Source organism: Chanodichthys erythropterus, chromosome 23 (genome assembly GCF_024489055.1).
Source record: "Chanodichthys erythropterus isolate Z2021 chromosome 23, ASM2448905v1, whole genome shotgun sequence".
Classification (NCBI taxonomy): Eukaryota; Metazoa; Chordata; class Actinopteri; order Cypriniformes; family Xenocyprididae; genus Chanodichthys; species Chanodichthys erythropterus.
The window spans coordinates 27,664,489-27,687,465 of record NC_090243.1 but is presented as its reverse complement, the minus strand read 5'-3'; the positions used below and the strand labels follow the sequence as shown (position 1 = coordinate 27,687,465).

The 22,977-nt window shown below is 38.1% G+C and overlaps 1 protein-coding gene across 1 annotated transcript in view; it reads left to right on the top strand.

Moving 5' to 3' along the window:
- Positions 1–21,367, top strand: part of LOC137014321 (LYR motif containing 4) — an 85,946-nt gene extending 64,579 nt beyond the window's left edge. The window contains exon 3 of the mRNA XM_067378583.1: positions 20,619–21,367. Coding sequence (XP_067234684.1) covers positions 20,619–20,687 — 69 coding nt within the window. The 3' untranslated portion in view covers positions 20,688–21,367. The remainder of the gene's footprint in view (positions 1–20,618) is intronic.
- The last annotated feature ends 1,610 nt before the right edge of the window (positions 21,368–22,977 follow it).

The window sequence follows — 22,977 nt, the reverse complement described above, 5'->3', positions numbered from 1 at the left end:
ATTTGTAAATCGTGAGAAAATTGCAATTTAACCAAGGCTCCGGGACGTGTGAGGAGTCGCCTGTCAATTGCGTCATACCCGCTGTCACAGATCCCTTGTCTCCTGGACTCCAATTCCCATGATCCTCTTGTCTCCTCAACTGCACTCACTTCCCTTGTCAGCTCCCCATCAGCACTCCCTATTTATATGGACTCACTCCCTTCAGTCCTTGTCTGTTCTTTTATGTTATACATTGTGTTTGGATGTTGTTTCTTCTCGTGTTACCATTAAAATCCATTTATTGTGGAAAGTCCGTGAACGCTTCATCTCTACAACACCCGTGTTACCCTCGATTTCCTCGATATTTTATTTTGTAGAAACCATGGAAACACCAAAGACACTTCAATATATTACACATTTTAATAGACAAGGGAACAACTGTTTTGATATATTTATAGACAGAAAATTAATTGTTGTTATATAGCTCAACACGTTTAGTCTATTTTCTCCATCATACGTTTTAAAAATAATTGCATGCCATTTATCAACACAAGCCATCCAGCATTTAATCTGATATTGTAAAATCGATCTATCTTACTGCAGTGTGTAACAGTGTCCCACAGCAGCCGCCGAGTGAACGCACAGAGTGACGTTATAACATCATTTTCAACACTCTCAAATGTATCCAATATGATAAACAGAGCTGCGCTACCTCATACTCATGACCGGAAAAGCAGAAGCAGCGCCGGCGACTGTATCATAATAAAAGTCCCGCTGCTCGTGAGGCGTGTGTTGCGCAATCGCTCCAGCAGCCTCGGTCAGCTCAACAACACTCGCTCCTGCTCTGCTTCATACTACAGTAACGTTTATAATCACATCCATGAACATGATTTCTTCCCGAGTCAATCCCTATTCTTTTGCACCATCTGTTGCGGTCAAGACTACATGTCCCAAGATTCCACTCTCAAACTTGCCGTCATCAAGCTACGCCTTTGTTTTGAATAGGCCTCTAGCGACCTCTAGCGGACATGATTATTACATACTGCACCTTTTAATTAAGTGTATTTTAAGTATTTTAAGTCGATATTGTCATGTTAATAATACTAATACTACTAATAATAATTTATTCATAATAATAAATCATTGAATCAATCTTTTTCCTTAGTTGACGTATTTATAGGAAAAAGTAAAAGTATTATAAATTACATTTAAATGGCTGATACCTGAAATAGTTTTTGCTTTACATTTACTGAAATACTTTTGTTGTTGTTGTTTTTCATATTACTTTTTCTTGGTCTTGCGTAATGAATCCTGCACTTCACTTGATGTAATGAACTTAATGTAAAGGTGTTCTGGCCCAACCCTTATGATGCCATTTTAGCATTTTAGTCCATCTTAACAAGGCTCTTAACACATGGATGTAGTGCTACATCAGTGTATATTTAAATTAAATGATTGTCACAAATGTATACAATGATATACAATTAACATGGCACAATAACCACCCACAGATAACTAGTGCTGAGCTGAGGTTTGTTTGAAAGTGATGATTGTGACTTTTTTTAACCTAATAGTCATGGCGATAAATATACCCAAGCAAGCTTTTTTTTTCCTTTCATTTTTACTGCTGATTTGCATAATTCTGTTATGATATCAGTGCTAAAGCAACACAGACTGTGTAAAATGTGCAAATAAATTAAGATTCTTAATGATTTTCCCCCTCAATTGATGCCATGTACCTTTACAACTTTTGGCAAATTCTTTTTGAAAAATTCTTATTGAAAGCACATTGATTAAAAAAAAAACAGTGCAGCCAATCACAATAGAGCTTGCCATTTTGAGAAAGCTCTTGCCATTTTTGTGAACTAGACAATCTGTGAATTTTCTGTAAGTGTGCCATCATAGGCTGAGACTAGGGTTTCTCCATCCCCCCCTCACCATCACTTTTTCAAGGGCACGACCTCCCTTGGTGCACCGCCAGTGTAATTGAAGATGAGGGAGTAATCAAAGCGGTCCTGGGACCCCCTGAGCACCGATGCCTAGACTAGATACTCCAAGCATGAGACAAATGGCCAAAACTCAGGGGTGGATTCCTGTCTTCCTCTCCTCTAGTTTTTCTGCTGATTGTCTGCTCACCCTCCCATGAGCCTCTGGGAACAGAGGGAGGATCCTGTTACTACAGCTTACTGTAGAGAGGTGTTGTGTTGCGGATATGTGTGAAAGAGGATTGAGAAGGAGCGAGGAGGAACTACTCCATCCATGACCTTAAACATTTTGAATTTTCAGGTGTAGAGGTCAAATAACTTAAAGAGTTAGTTCACCCAAAAATTGAAAATTATGTCATTTATTACTCACCCGCATGTTGTTCCACAACTGTAAGATCTTCATTCATCTTCGGAAAACAAATCAAGATATTTTTGATAAAATCTGATGGCTCAGTGAGGCTTCCATTGAGTACAGTGGTTCAACCTTAATATTATGAAGTGACAAGAATTCTTTTTGTGCGCCTAAAAACCAAAATAATGACATTATTCAACAATATCTAGTAATGGGCGATTTCAAAACACTGCTTCATGAAGCTTCGAAGCTTTACGAATCTTTTGTTTCGAATCAGTGGTTCAGAGCTTGTATCAAACTGTCAAAGTTACGTGAACCATTGAAATTTCGAATTGTTTCGAAACACTTACGACGTAACAAAGCCTTGTTTACTGAAATCACGTTACTTTGGCAGTTTGATAGATGCTCCAAACCACTGATTCAAACACAAGATTCATAAAGCTTCAAAAAGAAAGAATCGCCTAAACGAGTCGTCAGGAATTCCAGTCTCACTTCCGTGACCTGCATATGGAATGCAGTAACACATTTGCATATTGCCATCCTATGGTCTTCATTGGTTGCCCACAAACTGCATCTACTTTGACCCGCCCTCAAACGCTGTACCTGGTTCATGTTGTAGGAAAGTTTTATACTATTGCGGCAGTTAGAGATCCAATCCATGTCAGATACAGAGCCGGGTCGCTAAAGACCTGAATATATAAAGATGATTGGCGAAACATTCATGCGTTTAAGGGTTATCTTTATTTTAATTTCAGTTTTAGTTTTAGTAAATTTAGTACTCCAGGTTATACTATTATAATAGTTATTATTACCGTGATTTGGCTTTTATTTTTATTTCAGGTTTAGTTTTAGTAAATGTAGTACTTATACTTTTATAATATGTATTATTATTATTATTGTGAATTGGCTTTTATTCTTATATTATATTAAATTTTTCTAAGTTTTAATTAACAACAGCAATACTAGTCTGTTCTTCACACAAAGCTTTCGTATGAATTCAGAATTATGATACTTTTATGGTTTTGCTCCTTTTTTGATGCTTGAAAGCTTCGTTGCTCATTCATCGCAATTGCACAGAAAAGAGTTACTCCAGATTTTCTCCCTTCACCTTCGCATGGGGTTGAAACGGCATGAGGGTTAATAAATGATGGCATAATTTTCATTTTTTGGTGAACTATTTCTTTCAGCAAACTGAATTTTCAAGCAGCCTATGCAAAAACACAGAGCTGAAGGTGATTGAGGTCGAGAGAATTAATACAAAGCCCTACCGAACCACATTAGTCATTTACTACTGCCGGTCTACTCCAGAAATGCAAATGAAAAGGGGGGAAGAGCTTTCTGAGGAAAGACGGAGATCTGAGACGACAGCTGGATATAATCTTCCTCTCCGTCTCGCTCGTTCGTTTTTACTTCAGGGTCTGTTTATACCTCTGAAAATTTCAGTAGGAGGCAAAATGTTTGCTTTAATTTACTCAAGCTCGTTGATTTCTTGATGCCAAACACCCTCCCCTCACGTCTGTCATCCCTTAATTTCCAACATCTCACTCCCCGATCTGCTCGCACGGTGCGCTGAGCATTGCATTAATGGCCTGTAATGCCTAACAAGGGCAGGGGAGGCATCCGATTGGAATCGCCTGCTAGTGCATTATCCAACACCCACCACCATAGATTCAGGGTTTGCTCTGGAAAAGCCGGAGGATTTGTACAGACTCCACGTTCCCACTCTTGCAGGTTTATTCCTGGCCGCCGAGGGCCGTCGCCGTTTCCACAGCAACCCGTACCTGTCAAACGCGCACAGTCATGTCTCGCGTGGTGTTTGAAAATAAGTTTGGTAAAAATAAGTGACAGAACACATGTTGGGTTAATTTTACCCAGCAAATTCGTTTTTTTTATTTATTTATTTTTTTACCCAGCATAATGGGTTTATTAATTTTTACTGTAATACTGGCTTTTTTTCTTTTACTTTCTTTACTTCATACATGAATTAATGTTTACAAGTTAACTTAAATCCTCAAACTTTTTTTTGAATACTCCACACAACCACTGGTTTGCATGATAATTTCTTTATTTCAATAATATTTTATATAATTTTAATACATATTTCCTACATTTATGCTCGTTCAATAAATATTAGAAGTAAAAATGAAACATTTTGAAGTAATTCAAGTGTAATCGACCAGTCTCAGTTGTCCTGTTTCCAGCGTAACGGCGCTGGATCTTGTGCCGGAGATGGCTCACATTCGGCGGGAGAACTGAAAGCTTCAGACCGCCGCCCTGAATTTCACTCGTAGCAGAAAAATGCTGTGACTGACTTCATAACCTTTCCATAAATAATCAGTGTACAATTCTGAGAACATATTTTAACATCCAAAGTATTCAAATTCTGTATCTTTTTGAGTAAAATCATAACATTTTATGCAAGGCATCAGGCGTTTCCATCACACGGAAAACTTTTGGTTGTTACGTCTGACCCAAGATCTACACTGGGTTGTTACATCTGACCCAGGGTCTGGGTAACACAAAATCTACCCAAACACTGGGTTATTACGTCTGACCCAAGGTCTGGGCAACACAAAAACTACCCAAACACTGGGTTATTATGTCTGACCCAGGGTCTGGGTAACACAAAATCTACCCAAACACTGGGTTATTACGTCTGACCCAAGGTCTGGGCAACACAAAAACTACCCAAACACTGGGTTATTATGTCTGACCCAGGGTCTGGGTAACACAAAATCTACCCAAACACTGGGTTATTATGTCTGACCCAGGGTCTGGGTAACACAAAAACTACCCAAACACTGGTTTATTATGTCTGACCCAGGGTCTGGGTAACACAAAATCTACCCAAACACTGGGTTATTACGTCTAACCCAAGGTCTGGGCAACACAAAAACTACCCAAACACTGGTTTATTATGTCTGACCCAGGGTCTGGGTAACACAAAATCTACCCAAACACTGGGTTATTACGTCTGACCCAAGGTCTGGGCAACACAAAAACTACCCAAACACTGGGTTATTATGTCTGACCCAGGGTCTGGGTAACACAAAATCTACCCAAACACTGGGTTATTATGTCTGACCCAGGGTCTGGGTAACACAAAAACTACCCAAACACTGGTTTATTATGTCTGACCCAGGGTCTGGGTAACACAAAATCTACCCAAACACTGGGTTATTACGTCTAACCCAAGGTCTGGGCAACACAGAAACTACCCAAACACTGGGTTATTATGTCTGACCCAGGGTCTGGGTAACACAAAAACTACCCAAACACTGGGTTGTTACGTCTGACCCAGGGTCTGGGTAACACAAAAACAACCCAAACACTGGGTTGTTACATCTGACCCAGGGTCTGGGTAACACAAAAAATACCCAAACACTGGGTTGTTACATCTGACCCAAGGTCTGGGTAACACAAAAACTACCCAAACACTGGGTTATTATGTCTGAGCCAGGGTCTGGGTAACACAAAAACTACCCAAACACTGGGTTGTTACGTCTGACCTAGGGTCTGGGTAACACAAAATCTACCCAAACACTGGGTTGTTACGTCTGACCCAGGGTCTGGGTAACACAAAAACTACCCAAACACTGGGTTGTTACATCTAACCCAAGGTCTGGGCAAAACAAAAACTACCCAAACACTGGGTTATTATGTCTGACCCAAGGTCTGGGTAACACAAAAACTACCCAAACACTGGGTTATTATGTCTGACCCAGGGTCTGGGCAACACAAAATCTACCCAAACACTGGGTTATTACGTCTGACCCAAGGTCTGGGCAACACAAAAACTACCCAAACACTGGGTTATTATGTCTGACCCAGGGTCTGGGTAACACAAAATCTACCCAAACACTGGGTTATTACGTCTGACCCAAGGTCTGGGCAACACAAAAACTACCCAAACACTGGGTTGTTACGTCTGACCTAGGGTCTGGGTAACACAAAAACTACCCAAACACTGGGTTATTATGTCTGACCCAAGGTCTGGGTAACACAAAAACTACCCAAACACTGGGTTGTTACATCTGACCCAAGGTCTGGGTAACACAAAAACTACCCAAACACTGGGTTATTATGTCTGACCCAGGGTCTGGGTAACACAAAAACTACCCAAACACTGGGTTATTATGTCTGACCCAGGGTCTGGGTAACACAAAAACTACCCAAACACTGGGTTATTACGTCTGACCCAAGGTCTGGGCAACACAAAAACTACCCAAACACTGGGTTATTATGTCTGACCCAAGGTCTGGGCAAAACAAAAAATACCCAAACACTGGGTTATTACATCTGACCCAAGGTCTGGGCAACACAAAAACTACCCAAACACTGGGTTATTATGTCTGACCCAGGGTCTGGGTAACACAAAAACTACCCAAACACTGGGTTATTATGTCTGACCCAGGGTCTGGGTAACACAAAATCTACCCAAACACTGGGTTATTACGTCTGACCCAAGGTCTGGGCAACACAAAAACTACCCAAACACTGGGTTGTGATGTCTGACCCAAGGTCTGGGTCAGTGGTTCCCAAACTGGGCCAACCAAGCATGTATTTTCTAACAGCCACAATGCTGTAACTACGTGACATCCAATCAAAATACCACATATTTTGCGGTCAAATCTCAGAGCGTCCATTTCCACATAAGCAGCGTTCATATGGGTGCATATGGGTTGCATGCAGAGTCTGCTGCCTTAGCAAATCACGCTATTACTGCCGTTCTTGACAATGTACAGTAGATTTAGCACTTACTAGCATGAAGAACAAATAGCCTTGCACAAAAGATTCATAAAGATCAATTTAAGATCCAAACTCATAATACAAAACATACCTTTTGTGAGTTCTTTTTTTTAATGTTGATAATATTTTACGAGCAAGAATGCACATCCAAACATCCATACGATTGCAAGTGTGACATTTATTTTATACAACAGTTCAAAAACAAAAGGGTAATATTAAGTGATGTTCTTCACAGTATTGTCAGTATTTGCTCTATTGTGCAATGAAAGCCACAGAACGAATATGCAGCTTTGAACGAATCGTTCGTGAAGTCATTGATTCAATGATTCATTCATTCAGCCACTTGACTTGACAACAAATGACTTGATGACTCACACATTAAGACAGTGACTTACCGCCATCTACTGTCAGTTTTAGTATTTAAAATAATCACTTTTCACATTTTTATCATTGCATATGTCTCTATTGAACTTTTTTTTTTTTTTTAAACACTATTAATGTTGTAAAGGTATTTATAAAGATTTTTAAAAAATGCACTGGAAAGTCAATTTAGGGGGGCAAATATTGTCCCTTAATGGAAAAGTTGCAGTCTAAGCGGAAAAGAGGGGGTACGCGGAAGGATGGTGAATGCCTCAGGGGGTACTCCACTCTAAAAGGTTTGGGAACCACTGGTCTGGGTAAAACAAGAACTACCCAAACACTGGGTTATTACGTCTGACCTAGGATCTGGGTAACACAAAAACTACCCAAACACTGAAAAAATGACCCAAAAGGCTCAACCCAGGACTTGGGTAGAAAAAGTAACCCAATAATTTTAGAATGCTATATTATATAGAAGGCTTTATAGGGTTAAAGTTACAAACAAATAGTCTAGTCATGAATAATGTGTTATAGGCCCTTTAAATGCCCTTCAGGTGCTCCATCCACTTCACTATAACACCTATGCACAAATTCTTTCCAGGATGTACCTCATGTCGAAGTATATGGGAAAATAACACAGTGGATTTAATTCCTCAAACATGTGGAGGTCGTTTTGACCTGCCTTTGAAATGCTCGTTCATCCTCCGTTCCGTTCCCTGTGTGTTTTAATACAGCGTACGCTGGTGTTCTTTGCTCTTGTGTTTGCTAAAGGGCACACTGGGAAATATCTAATGTTTGCAGGAAAAGTTTTTAATTTGAACCTGTGGCCACGAGTCTGAAGTGCAAACAAATTCTCACCTTGTCTTCGCATCGCCCTCATTAACCTTTCCCTTAGAAATCTATTATTATCTGCAACACTAACTGTACATGATCCAGTCTAGTCTCAGGAGAGTCGTCCGCACATCTGCATTCCCTCAAGGAATAGCGTGTGTATGTGTTTCATTCTCATTTCCAGTGTAAGGCTACAACAGTTTTTCTGCAGTGTCTGCAGTTGATCCACAGAAAAAAAAAGAGCCGTATGACACCTCTGTAGTGTGTGTGTGTGAGAGACTGGGAATCTGCAGTGTGACATCCCAACAATGGGGTGCCTGCTGCAGCCGCATCAATTAACATGAGGCAGTGCCTGCTGCCATCTGATTCGTCGAGAGAGTTGTCATGTCACTTTTTCTGCCGCCCTCACAGCTCCGCCCCCTCCACTAGTGGAGGAGCTCAACCAGTCATGAACAAGGACACGCCCACTAAGAGTAGAGCACAGTGCTTTGTGTTTGTGCTGGTGCGTGGAGTGTCGTTTTAGACACTGCTGCCCCCTAGTGAATCCTTCTGGAAGAGCCTTAGGCTGTGCACACCCACACATACATGCCATTTCACTGATTTACAACCAAATGTTCAAATTCTTCTGTATTTTAAAAGGTTATTTGCCAAAATGATTGTCCTAAAGGCTGCTAAGCTTGTTAATGTTGATTGTCTCATTAATCACTGTAGATAAATGAGGGCATGTCATTTTCCAAGCCAAAAACTTCTTAGCCGTTTCCCAAATGCATTATTTGATGTCTTGTGGCATATATTATATTATATTATATTATATTATATTATATTATATTGTATTATATTATATTATATTATATTATATTATATTATATTATATTATATTATATTATATTATATTATATTATATTATATTATATTAGCCGTTCAAAAGTTTGGGGTATCCATCTATTGTTCTATCTATCCTATTATCTATCCTTTTATTGTTCTATCGTTCTATACACCACTAAGGCATAACATTATGACCACCTTCCTAATATTGTGTTGGTCGCCCTTTTGCTGCCAAAACAGCCCTGATCTATATGGTCTGCAACAATGCTTAGGTAGGTGATATCAAAATAACAATGGATGGCAGGACCCAAGGTTTCCCAGCAGAACATTGCCTTCTTCAGTGCATCCTGGTGCCAGGACATACACGGACCCAGCCATCCATGTGATGTAAAAGAAAACGTGATTCATCAGACCAGGCCACCTTCTTCCATTGCTCCGTGGTCCAGTTCTGATGCTCATGTGTCCACTGTTGGTGCTTTCGGCGGTGGACAGGAGTCGGCATGGGCACCCTGACCGGTCTTCGGCTATGCAGCCCCATACGCAAAAAACTGCAATGCTACAATTTGAGCTAGTAGCTCATCTGTTGGATCAGACCACACTATTCTAACCCTCTGTCCTTAACGTCATACATAGAGCATGAAAAATACTCACCTGTGGTACTAAGTGTAGTAAAGGCTAGACATATATTTGTGCCATCTGTTAATATTTAGGTTTGGTTCTCAAATGTATAGGACAGCCAGCTGTAATCTCCCAGAGTCCTCCGTATTTGACAAACAGGCAGCTGTTGTGCTGTCTTTAAAATTCTGTGAAAACATCTGCTGCCAAACCTAGTGGGAGCACAAATATAGATGCTGGCTTCCTCCAAGGAGCCTTTAACTGTGTGTGCGAGTTTAAAGAAGTCAAGTCGTCATCATCTATGATAGACTTGGAAAGAGTCTGAACTTGTTTTGTGTGTGCACTGATTCTCGTGTACTTCTCTTGTAGTCCTCAATGTTACCCAATACACGGAACTCTGTTGAGCAAAACATCGAGCGGCAACATGATCCACACAGGTCAGTTATTGTAATATGACAAGAAATTCAAACAGTTTGAACCGTGACATTCCAAAATGCAGCAATATATGCATGGCAAATAATGGCATGATAATACAACAACAACAATAATAATAATAATAATATGTAATAAAAATATTTTACTATATACTTGTATAATAAAAAATAATGACTCAAATTTGAACCTTGACCTTCCAAAATGCAGCAATATATACACAATTCTTCATTATTATTATTATTATTATTACTACCTTGAATTTGAATAATTGTATTATGACAATAATAGTATGATAATATAAAATAATAGTATGTAACAAATATTTTACTATATACTTTTATTATAATTTATAATTAATAATAATAATAGTAATATAGCATGTAGTTATATATATATTTTATTATTTATACATGTGTGTGTGTGTGTGTATATATATATATAAATAAATATATATATATATATATATATATATATATATATATATATATATATATATATATATTATAACATAAGATCATAATTAAGATGTTGTTAATAATGCCATTATGTTTTTTAAATACAATAAAATAACATTTTTATTTTTTTTATCATTTATTTTATTCTCTTTACTTTTTTTTTTTTTTTTTTTTTAGTGACTGATGCCATCAATATCAATATATATCTATGACACATGGTGGCTGATGGCCAATATAACATATATTTAATAAAAATCAGTGATTAAAAATGAGGGGGGGGGAATTATATATATATATACATATATATATATTACATTTACTCGAATTTTACAAAATAAATAATTTAATGAAATCAGAAATATATTACAATCCATTAGTGAAGTTGCAAGTAGAATTTGGAAATGACAAAGTCTAGAAGTGAACATTTAGTTCTTGGCCACAAATAAACACCGTCATACTCTGATCAAACACAAACTGTGAAACACCCGAGTGCTTATATTTCAGCCAGCTGACCGTGGCCTGTCCAGTCGTAAAGTCACGTAATCTGCTCAGTTTGTCTTTCGAAAGCTGATAAAGTAGTTTTTCATTCATTCATATGTATGATTATGGCAGGTGTTGTTTTGAGGTCAGTTCCTGGTCAAATATTGATGATGTTGAGAGCGAGAGCCTGTACTGGATGAGTTTGCACAGGTGCCTCCCTGGAGTGTGATGTACGCAGCATGCCCTGCTGATGTCAGGCGAAACAGAGAGAGCGGTGATTGCACAGCACAAACCAGTCCTGAGCAAAGTCAGAAGTCACTCCAGCTTTGGCAGAGGACGTGCCAAAACACAGCAACTCCACACTGCCCTTTTCACTTTGTCAAGTAAAGTGTCCTGTTCACTAATTAATGTCTGAATATCTATTTTGGTTTAGAACCAGACTGTTTAGAGTCTTTAAAGCATTAAAATATAGATTTTCCTGTATCTTATGATTCTTGGGTAAGTGAACCTCTATTATATAACAGTCTCTTCTAAGAGAAAAGCCTTTTTTAGTACAGTTTTACTGTCATGTTCACCTCAGAACTTGCCAAAAATCTGTGGGTGTCATGACACATTTTTCCTTATCTGGCTTTTGTTTTGTTTTGTTTTGTTTACTTTGGTTTTGTTTTGTTTTTTTCTTCTTTTCTTTGCTTTGCTTTGCTTGTTTTTTTTTTTTTTTTTTTTGTCTATTCTTTTGTTTACTTTGGATTTGTCTTGTTCTTTGTTTTATTTTATGTTGTTTTCTTTTGTTTTGACTTGTTTTTGTTTCATTTTGTTTGGGTTTTGTGTTTTGTCTATTCTTTTGTTTACTTTGGTTTTGTATTGTTTTTTGTTTTATTTTATTTTGTTTAATTTTCTTTTTCTTTTATTTTTGTTTACTTTGGATTTGTCTTTTGTTTTTGTCTTTTCTTTTTTTCTTTAATTTACTTGGTTTTGTGTATTTTGTTTTGCTTTGTGTTTTGTCTTTTCTTCTTTTGTTTTCTTTAGTTTACTTGCTTTTGTATTATATTGGTTTTGTTTTGTCTATTTTGTTTACGTTGGTTTTGTCTTGTTTTTGTTTTGTCTTTTCTTCTTTTGTTTACTTTGGTTTTGTCTTGTTTTGTGTTTTCATTTATCTTATTTTTTGTTTACTTAGTTTTTTTTTGTTTCGTTTTTTTTTTTGTCTTTTCTTTTGTTTTCTCTAGTTTACTTGGTTTTGTATAGTTTTGGTTTGTTTTTGTTTTGTCTTTTCTTTTGTTTTCTTTAGTTTACTTGCTTTTGGTTTTGTTTTGTTTATTCTTTTGTTTACTTTGGTTTTGTCTTGTTTTTTGATTCATTTTGTTTTGTTATCGTTTTCTCTTCTTATTTTATTTTGTTTACATTGATTTTGTCTTGTTTTTGTTTTGTTTTTGTCTTGTTTTTTGTTTAGTTTTATTTAGTTTTTATTTAGTTTTCTTTTCTTTTGTTATCTTTTTCTTTTCCTTTGTTTAATTGGTTTTGTCTTGTCCTGCTTTTGTTTTTTGTCTTTTCTTTTGTTTACATTGGTTTTGTCTTGTTTTTGTTTCTTTTTTTTCTTTTCTTTTTTTTTGGGGGGGGGGGGGTTGTCTTGCCCTTTATTTATTTTTCTTTAGTTTTTTTTTTTTGGTCTTGTTTTGTTGTGTCTCTTACAGTCTCTCTCTCTTTTTTTTTTTTTTTTTTTTTTTCCAAATTTGGATTCACTGATATGGAGTCATAACAGGGTCATGTCAGCTCATAGTCAGGGGAAAGAAACAGCGTGGGAAGGCTCTAAGTGTGTTTGGGCACGTCTGTCTACAATCTAGCAAACAGTGGTGGAAAAAAAAAAGTCTGTTTTGGATGAGGATGGGGTGTGCACTGTGTGTGAAGTTCTTTCAAGCTTGAATTTGTAGCCCTTGTGCAATTACTAACTAATATACCATAATTGTTTATCTAGCAATACCACTACAAATATGGCGTACAAAATGAGTTACCCATGGATGCTTTGTTGTGTTTCTCCTACCCTGTGTTGGAAAAGCTATTTTAAAACTAAAAAAAAAAAAAAAAAAAAAAAAACTTTTTTTAGATTTTTAAAACTTTAAAATCTGTTAAATGTATGGTACAAAAATAATAATAAAAGATACTAGTGTTGAAAAAAAAAAACCCTACATTCTAAGTTTTAAAGATTGAACTTAAATTTACTGTAAAAAAACAAAAACATTTCATTAACAGAAATAATATTAGTGTGCCAGATTACCCACATCTGTTTTATGCATTGTGGGGTTTTAATTACTGTATTTTATTTTAACAGTACAATATTACTGCATATGCATCAGTGCACAAATTAAGTGTTATACTGTTTACACCATCAGTATGACCTTATTTTTTACTAAATACCTGACTTGATTCAAACCAGCTGGCCACTTGACTCCTCCGTTTGGCACCTGGACCATAATGCACCTTGCTCTCTCGTCATCCCATCAGTCATCTGGCTGCGCTCCTTTGGGATCCTGTGTCCTGCTCTCCTCTTTTTTAAAGAGAGGTTATGGACAGGAGACACGAGGAGAGAGGCTGAAGTTGACAGATGGTCCATGTCACAGGGACGCTGGGAATATTTACAGAGGGCCGCCCATGCTCCGAAATGGATCTTAATGTTCCTGTTTGCTGAGCCATCGCTATGAAAAATGACCACGTGCTTCCCCTTCACCAACCTTGCATCTTTTCCTTCCACTCAGACTTTTTCCAGGCAAATAACAGATAGATTCCTTGACTCTTTTTGAAACGTCTTTAATAGAGCGGTGGCGTTTACCTGAAGCATCGGTCAGAAAGTAAATGTGGGTGCGATGAAGGCCTGTGGTGTTTATGAAGCACATGGAGCTGATGTGGACAGGTGGACTACAGGTGTTAAAAGCATCCATGGGTATCCGGATCCGGATGTGTCAACAAATTTAACACAAGGGGATAATTAGAGAAAGATTATGCTTCTGCAGAAAAATCACATCTATCATACAACAGGCAGTTATTGAAGGCCGTTTCGTTATGGACAGAACTGAGGATAGATACATTCATAAGATTCTCCATTTTAAGATAAAGATGTTTTTGCTTCTGACAGATCAGTATGTAAAGGCGAGGGGAGGGGTGTGTGTTTGCTTGTGTGTACATGTGAGTGTGCATGTGTGTGTGAGAGTGTGTGTGTGTGTGTGCATGCGTTTGTTTATGTGTGCGAGTGTGTTTGTGTGTGCGTGTGTATGTGCGTTTGTGTGTGTGTGTGTGTGTGTGCATGTTTGTGTGCGAGTGTTTTTGTGTGTGTGTGTGTTTGCGTACGTCTGTGTGCAAGTGCGTATTTGTGTGTGTGTTTGCTTGTGTGTACATGTGAGTGTGCATGTGTGTGTGAGAGTGTGTGTGTGTGCATTTGTGCGTGCGTTTGTTTATGTGTGCGAGTGTGTTTGTGCAGTGTGTGTTTGTGTGTGCGAGTGTGTGTGCGTGTGTGTATGTGTGTGTGTGTGTGCATGTTTGTGTTGCGAGTGTTTTTGTGTGTGTGTGTGTGTGTGTGTTTGCGTGCGTCTGTGTGCAAGTGCGTATTTGTGTGTGTGTTTGCTTGTGTGTACATGTGAGTGTGCATGTGTGCGTGTGTGTGTGTGTGCGTTTGTGTATGCATTTGTTTATGTGTGCGAGTGTGTTTGTGTGTGTGTGTGTGTGCGTGCGTGCATGCGTGCGTGTGTGTGTGTTTGTGCGGTGTGTGTTTGTGTGCGTGTGCATGCGTGTGTGTGTGTGTGTTTGTGCGTGCGTTTGTGTGCAAGTATGTGTGCGAGTGTTTGTGTATGCGTTTGTGTGTGTGTGTGTGTGTGTGTGTTTGTGCGTGCGTGTGTGTGCAAGTATGTGTGCGAGTGTTTGTGTATGCGTTTGTGTGTGTGTGTGTGTGTGTTTGTGCGTGCGTTTGTTTGTTTGTGTGCAAGTATGTGTGCGAGTGTTTGTGTATGCGTTTGTGTGTTTGTGCGTGCGTGTGTGTGCAAGTGTGTATTTGTGTGTGTGTTTGCTTGTGTGTACATGTGAGTGTGCATGTGTGTGCAAGTGTGTGTGTGCGTGTGTTTGTGCGGTGTGTGTTTGTGCGTGCGTGTGTGTGCAAGTGGGTATTTGTGTGTGTGTTTGCTTGTGTTACTTTGGTTTTGCCTTGTTCTTTGTTTCATTTTATGTTGTTTTCTTTTATATTTTTCTTTAGTTTTGACTTGTTTTTGTTTCATTTTGTTTGGGTTTTGTGTTTTGTCTATTCTTTTGTTTACTTTGGTTTTGTATTGTTTTTTCTTTTATTTTGTTTAATTTTCTTTTTCTTTTATTTTTGTTTACTTTGGATTTGTCTTGTTTTTGTTTTATTTTGTTTTTGTTTTTTCTTTTTTTTTCTTTAATTTACTTTGTTTTGTGTAATTTTGTTTTGCTTTGTGTTTTGTCTTTTCTTCTTTTGTTTTCTTTAGTTTACTTCCTTTTGTATTATTTTGGTTTTGTTTTGTCTATTTTGTTTACGTTGGTTTTGTCTTATTTGTTGTTTCGTTTTGTTTTCTTTTGTTATCTTTTTCTTTTCTTCTTTTGTTTACTTTGGTTTTGTCTTTGTTTTGTTTTTGTGTGTGTGTTTGCTTGTGTGTACATGTGAGTGTGCATGTGTGTTCGAGTGTGTGTGTGTGTGTGTGTGTGTGTGTGTGTGTTTGCGTTTGTGCATGCATTTGTTTGTGTGTGCATGCGTGTGTGTGTGTTTGTGTGTGAGTGTGTGTGTTTGTGCGGTGTGTGTGCGTTTGTGTGTGTGTGCGCATGCGTGTGTATGCGTGTGTGTGTATGTGTGTTTGTGCGTGCGTGCGTTTGTTTGTGTGTGCAAGTATGTGTGCGAGTGTGTTTGTGTGTGCGTGTGTATGTGCGTTTGTGTGTGTGTGTGTGTGTGTGCATGTTTGTGTGCGAGTGTTTTTGTGTGTGTGTGTGTTTGCGTACGTCTGTGTGCAAGTGCGTATTTGTGTGTGTGTTTGCTTGTGTGTACATGTGAGTGTGCATGTGTGTGTGAGAGTGTGTGTGTGTGCATTTGTGCGTGCGTTTGTTTATGTGTGCGAGTGTGTTTGTGCAGTGTGTGTTTGTGTGTGCGAGTGTGTGTGCGTGTGTGTATGTGTGTGTGTGTGTGCATGTTTGTGTTGCGAGTGTTTTTGTGTGTGTGTGTGTGTGTGTGTTTGCGTGCGTCTGTGTGCAAGTGCGTATTTGTGTGTGTGTTTGCTTGTGTGTACATGTGAGTGTGCATGTGTGCGTGTGTGTGTGTGTGCGTTTGTGTATGCATTTGTTTATGTGTGCGAGTGTGTTTGTGTGTGTGTGTGTGTGCGTGCGTGCATGCGTGCGTGTGTGTGTGTTTGTGCGGTGTGTGTTTGTGTGCGTGTGCATGCGTGTGTGTGTGTGTGTTTGTGCGTGCGTTTGTGTGCAAGTATGTGTGCGAGTGTTTGTGTATGCGTTTGTGTGTGTGTGTGTGTGTGTGTGTTTGTGCGTGCGTGTGTGTGCAAGTATGTGTGCGAGTGTTTGTGTATGCGTTTGTGTGTGTGTGTGTGTGTGTTTGTGCGTGCGTTTGTTTGTTTGTGTGCAAGTATGTGTGCGAGTGTTTGTGTATGCGTTTGTGTGTTTGTGCGTGCGTGTGTGTGCAAGTGTGTATTTGTGTGTGTGTTTGCTTGTGTGTACATGTGAGTGTGCATGTGTGTGCAAGTGTGTGTGTGCGTGTGTTTGTGCGGTGTGTGTTTGTGCGTGCGTGTGTGTGCAAGTGGGTATTTGTGTGTGTGTTTGCTTGTGTTACTTTGGTTTTGCCTTGTTCTTTGTTTCATTTTATGTTGTTTTCTTTTATATTTTTCTTTAGTTTTGACTTGTTTTTGTTTCATTTTGTTTGGGTTTTGTGTTTTGTCTATTCTTTTGTTTACTTTGGTTTTGTATTGTTTTTTCTTTTATTTTGTTTAATTTTCTTTTTCTTTTATTTTTGTTTACTTTGGATTTGTCTTGTTTTTGTTTTATTTTGTTTTTGTTTTTTCTTTTTTTTTCTTTAATTTACTTTGTTTTGTGTAATTTTGTTTTGCTTTGTGTTTTGTCTTTTCTTCTTTTGTTTTCTTTAGTTTACTTCCTTTTGTATTATTTTGGTTTTGTTTTGTCTATTTTGTTTACGTTGGTTTTGTCTTATTTGTTGTTTCGTTTTGTTTTCTTTTGTTATCTTTTTCTTTTCTTCTTTTGTTTACTTTGGTTTTGTCTTTGTTTTGTTTTTGTGTGTGTGTTTGCTTGTGTGTACATGTGAGTGTGCATGTGTGTTCGAGTGTGTGTGTGTGTGTGTGTGTGTGTGTGTGTGTTTGCGTTTGTGCATGCATTTGTTTGTGTGTGCATGCGTGTGTGTGTGTTTGTGTGTGAGTGTGTGTGTTTGTGCGGTGTGTGTGCGTTTGTGTGTGTGTGCGCATGCGTGTGTATGCGTGTGTGTGTATGTGTGTTTGTGCGTGCGTGCGTTTGTTTGTGTGTGCAAGTATGTGTGCGAGTGTTTGTGTATGCGTTTGTGTGTGTGCATGTTTGTGTGCGAGTGTTTTTGTGTGTGTGTGTGTGTGTATGTGTTTGTGCGTGCATGTTTGTGCAAGTGTGTATTTGTGTGTGTTTGCTTGTGTGTACATGTGAGTGTGCATGTGTGTGTGTTTGTGCGGTGTGTGTTTGTGTGTGCATTTGTTTGAGTGTGTGCATGCGTGTTTGTGCTTGTGCGTGCGTTTGTTTGTGTGTGCGAGTGTGTTTGTGTGTGTGTGCTTGTGTATGCTTTTGTTTGTGTGTGTGCGTGTTTGTGTGTGTGTGCGTGCGTGCGTGTGCATGCGTGCGCATGCGTGTTTGTGTTTGCATTTGTTAGTGTGTTAGTGAGTGTGTGTGTGGAGTGCATGTATCAGCCTCGATCACTACAGTAGTTAAGCCGATTAATTGGCCAGCTCTTGCTCATGCTCGGCCAAACAGAAATAAGTCTGAATTTCTGACAACACACTTCATCTCCTGCTCTGTAGATTACTGCTATCAGTATTAGCAGTTGATAAACACTCAACCACAAGCTTTTCCATACATCATTGGACAAGATGTTTTCAGCTGCAGCTCTTTATCAAACAGTGTCTACACTAAAGCGGTCTCTGCCCTTGTTTTGCTCACATCTCATTCTGAGGTTATACAGGTTGATCATTTAGTTTTTTCCTGCGGTTGTGACGAAGGATGTTTCGAACACTCAGCTTTCATACACACGGTTTGTCCTCGCTATTCACGAAGGCCGCAGCTCTCTGTTCAGTATTGATTTCGCCTGTTGCTGGCCTTGTTCAGGACCGCTGAAAACATGGACAAATAAAGATTACAAAATATCCTTTGGACTTTAGTGCATTACGTGCATATCTGCCATTCAACACGTTTGTGTTTTCTCTTATTCAAATATATATTGCTGTGAAGTCCCATTCATTTTTTTTTTTGTGAATGTTGAAAAGAACAGAAGCTTTTTTTGGAGGCATGCCAATAGGTTAAAAAATGAATTGTGATTAATCTCATGTTTTTGTAGGTTCAGTAAGAAAATGTGAAAATGTGGTGCATTTTTAGTTCCTCTTAATTTTAATAAATGCCATACTGTATTTATTCAACAACAAAATAATATAGGACAGGACTTGATTGAATCAATCAAAGTGGATGCAACATACTAGAGTCAAACGTGGGAGTTGAAAAGTATAAGGGATAATAATAATAATAATTTATTTCTTAAAGATAAAGATGCCAGGAAAAACCAAGAAGGGATTTTTGCAACAATGCCATAAAAGAATCAATGTATAAATGAGTGAAACAGCTTCTGGAACAAGAACAAATGTAGGCGGGGCTTGATTTTGTCCATGGGGAATTGATTGGATAGTTGTGGTTTGCTATTGGAGGATCTCATGTGAGTGACAGGTTGCCCCGCCCTCATCATCAGAGAAGAGATGTTACTGCAAAAGGGAGGGGAAGTTATTTTAAATAAAGTTTATGAGGCACAAGAATTTAAAATGATGTACACAGATAAATAATTTAGAATGAATAGTGCAATATTCCATAAAAACAAAAACTGTCACTTTTGATTTCACTGTGAATTTAAAAGAGTTTTTATTAATGTTCAAAGGACATTTTAATAATCTAAAGAATGTTTTGTGCATGCCAGCTCCAGAACACCGAACAGACGTGCTTTGGCTCTTTTGACTAAGGCTGCTCATTCAGGCTTTCTCAAGCCAACATCAGAGTTCGTTTATGAACTTTAGCTTCTACTTTTTAAGTGTAATTGGACAGGCTGAGCAAGTTATTCCATTTTTTTAGACACATTTGTTTTTTAGAACACAAGATTCAAAATGTGTAGATAGGGTCAATTTTAATTTTATGACAACCAAATAATGTTTTGAGCAAAGATATTAATGGTCTTCTTGTATTGTTGATGGTGCAATTCATAATATTGAGCTTTGATTATTGCATTTTGCCATATAAAGAATTCAAATGACATTCTTTTAATTTAAAAGTCCCAACTTTATTTCATTTGTAAATAAATTGGCTATTAAAAAGTTGAACTTGTGTGTGTGTGCATTGGACATACACAGATCAGGCATAACATTATGAGCACTGACAGGTGAAGTGAATAACACTGATTATCTCTTCATCACGGAACCTGTTAGTGGGTGGATATATTAGGCTGCAAGTGAACATTTTGTCCTCAAAGTTGATGTGTGAGAAGCAGGAAAATGGGCAAGCGTAAGGATTTGAGCGAGTTTGACAAGGACCAAATTGTGATGACTAGACGACTGGATCGGAGCATCTCCAAAACCGGCGAAGGCAGTGTGATGCTTTGAAAAATGTTCTGCTGGGAAACCTTGGGTCCTGCTATCCATGTGGATGTTACTTTGACACGTAACACCTACCTAAGCATTGTTGCAGAGCATATACAGCCTTTCATGGAAACAGTATTCCCTGGTGGCTGTGGCCTCTTTCAGCAGGATAATGCTCCTGCCACAAAGCAAAAATGGTTCAGGAATGGTTTGAGGAGCACAACAATGAGTTTAAGGTGTTGACTTGGCCTCCAAATTCCCCAGATCTCAATCCAATCGAGCATCTGTGGGATGTGCTGAACAAACAAGTCCGATCCATGGAGGCTCCACCTCACAACTTACAGGATTGAAAGAATCTGCTGCTAACATCTTGGTGCAGATACCACAACACACCTTTAGTGGTCTCAGGGAGTCCATGCCTCGATGGGTCAAAAGGGGGACAGACACAATATTAGGAAGGTGGTCATAATGTTATGCCTGATCGGAGTATATTTATTGTTTGTCAGCAGTCATTGGAAATCACACAAATGTGGAACTACTTCATAGCTGATCAATTATAAAAACTAAAATAAAAAACTCCCTTAGAATATTTCAACCAATCAAAATCAAGAAATACTAATAATGCAGTAAATTTGAAAGTGTTACACACATTTAATCTCACTACTTCTTAACTGTAGTAATTTGCCATGATCTCTGTCCACAGGTGTCTATAGGGAAGATGTATGAGATCCAGAAGACGGTTGTTGAACGGGAGGACAAGAAGAATGATTGATGTGATGGTCAAGAGTTCTCAGAAGATAGAGAACTGCTGTCTGCGTCAGGCTGCTCATGATGGTGATCTGCATTGGAGACCTTCATCAGAATAGATCACACATTCACTCTTTCTGTTTACAGTCATTTAAGATGCGGTGTGCCATGAACCAATATATAAGGCACTGTAGTGTCTATAAAAGATGCAGTAGAAATTGTACATAATGTTTTTTTTTTTTTTTTCATGATTTGTTAGTGTTAAAATAAATTGATGTCAGTTACATTTCTTTGAGTTGGTTTTCAGAATAAAATGTTTCCATTGATCTTTCACAAAGGGTAAAGGTGTCTGACAAGGTTGAGCGGTTAAAAATAGCTTATTCTATTCATTTTCTGTCAGCGAGGGCCTAGTAAAACATAGTGACGGGTATAAAGATCACATTACTCAATGCCTATGAACAGATTGTGGATAGCAAAAGCAAACAGTTTTGGTAAAACTTGTATGTTCAAAGCATTAAACGTGGCCCAGTTAGAAGTGCATCATGTAAACAAAGATGTCGAGATCTAAATGAAATTATGCATGCGCATTTACATTTATTCATGAGGCACATACTGTTGGCAGAGGCAACTTGCATTAATCATTACAGTGTTAATGAGAATTAAAATAAGACTAGTGAATACTTTATTTAAAGTTATCTTACTGTATTGTGACATTATAGCAAAATATAAAAAAAAAAAAAAAAGTTATTGTTGCCTTTTATCAGCATTCACTGTAAATACCTGCATGGTAAATACCTCATTTTCTGAATAGCCATATGTAATATTGTCTAACAACCAAATCTTACATAACTGACATCTGTGGCCAGTTGCATAAAATTAGCCAGTGTGTTAAAGGAACGAACGCAGCGCCAGTTCCATTTTTTCCGTAAGCAGAATAGGGAAGGTGTAGGAATACAGCGTTAGCTTTTTTTTAAGAAGAATACGAAAGTGTGGTTTTGGCAGAACCACTTGGAAGGCAATCATTTGTTTATATAAAGCATATACATTTAATATATTTTTGAAAATGACAGATCGTTTCCCTAGATAAGACCCTTATTCCTCTCCTGGTATCATTTAAAGCCCTTTGAAGCTGCACTGAAACTGTAATTTTGACCTTCAACCGTTTGGAGTCCATTGAAGTCCACTATAAGGAGAATAATCCTGAAAAGTTTTCATCAAAAACCTTAATTTCTTTTTGACTGAAGAAAGAAAGACATGAACATCTTGGATGACATGGGGGTGAGTAAATTATGAGGAAGTGAACTAATCCTTTAAGACTAGTGACCAACTAGCAGTTAAAGTATCCCTATGGTGATAATCAAGTTTTTAATGTTTATTTGTCCATGTGGTGTTTTTAGCATGTGTAAATTCATAAGTCAACACCATTGCTGAGTATGATCTCTTTAAAACTTCAGTGATCTAAACGCTGGTGTTTTTTACCTCACAAACTAGCTTGTAACCAATCATGTCCACATATGGGCGGGCTTTTTCATTAACTGTGACAGCTCTGAAGCAATGGAGTCTCGAGAGAAGCCACATTATACCAAAATATGTTTCAGCTGATATGAAAATCAGGTCAATTTAGCAAAATAGCGGGTGTATGATGTTATGATGAACTATGCCTTTCTCCACTGACGTTCTGAGTTGTTCAAAGCGTTTCTAAGGATACTGATTGTTAGAAGGCAGCTGTCTGACTTTGTAACATTGACTTTTGTAACATTAGCAACACATTATTAGCTGTTTGAACAAGCAAAAGGCTAATCATATTTATTACCTTCATGTGTCCAGCGTTATAAAGAGCGATACAGCGTTTACCTCAGTAAAGTTGACCGAGTGGATCTCTGAGCTGGCGTGAGTGAATGGAGGTGGGGCTAATTAGCATATTCATTGTTCCAAGTATCAATGAAGCAATGTCATTTTGGTGATCAAAGATGAGTTTTAAGGGATATAATTATTGACTACTAGGGGTAATCTGACTTACTTTTCCGATTCTAATTAGACCAATCAACCATTTTATATAACTGATTCAGGCCATGTCCACACTAATACGTTTTCGTTTGAAAACGTATATTTTTCTCTCCGTTTTGGCCTTCCGTCCACACTGAGACAGCGTTTTAAGTCAACGAAAACATAGCTTTTGGAAAACGCTCTCCAAAGCGGATAAATTTGAAAACGCCGTCTTCGCGTCGTAGTGTGGACTGTGAAAACGGAGGCTTTTGAATATGATGACGCATTTTTAGTCATATGATGCAGTCATATGACCAATTCAGCCAAGA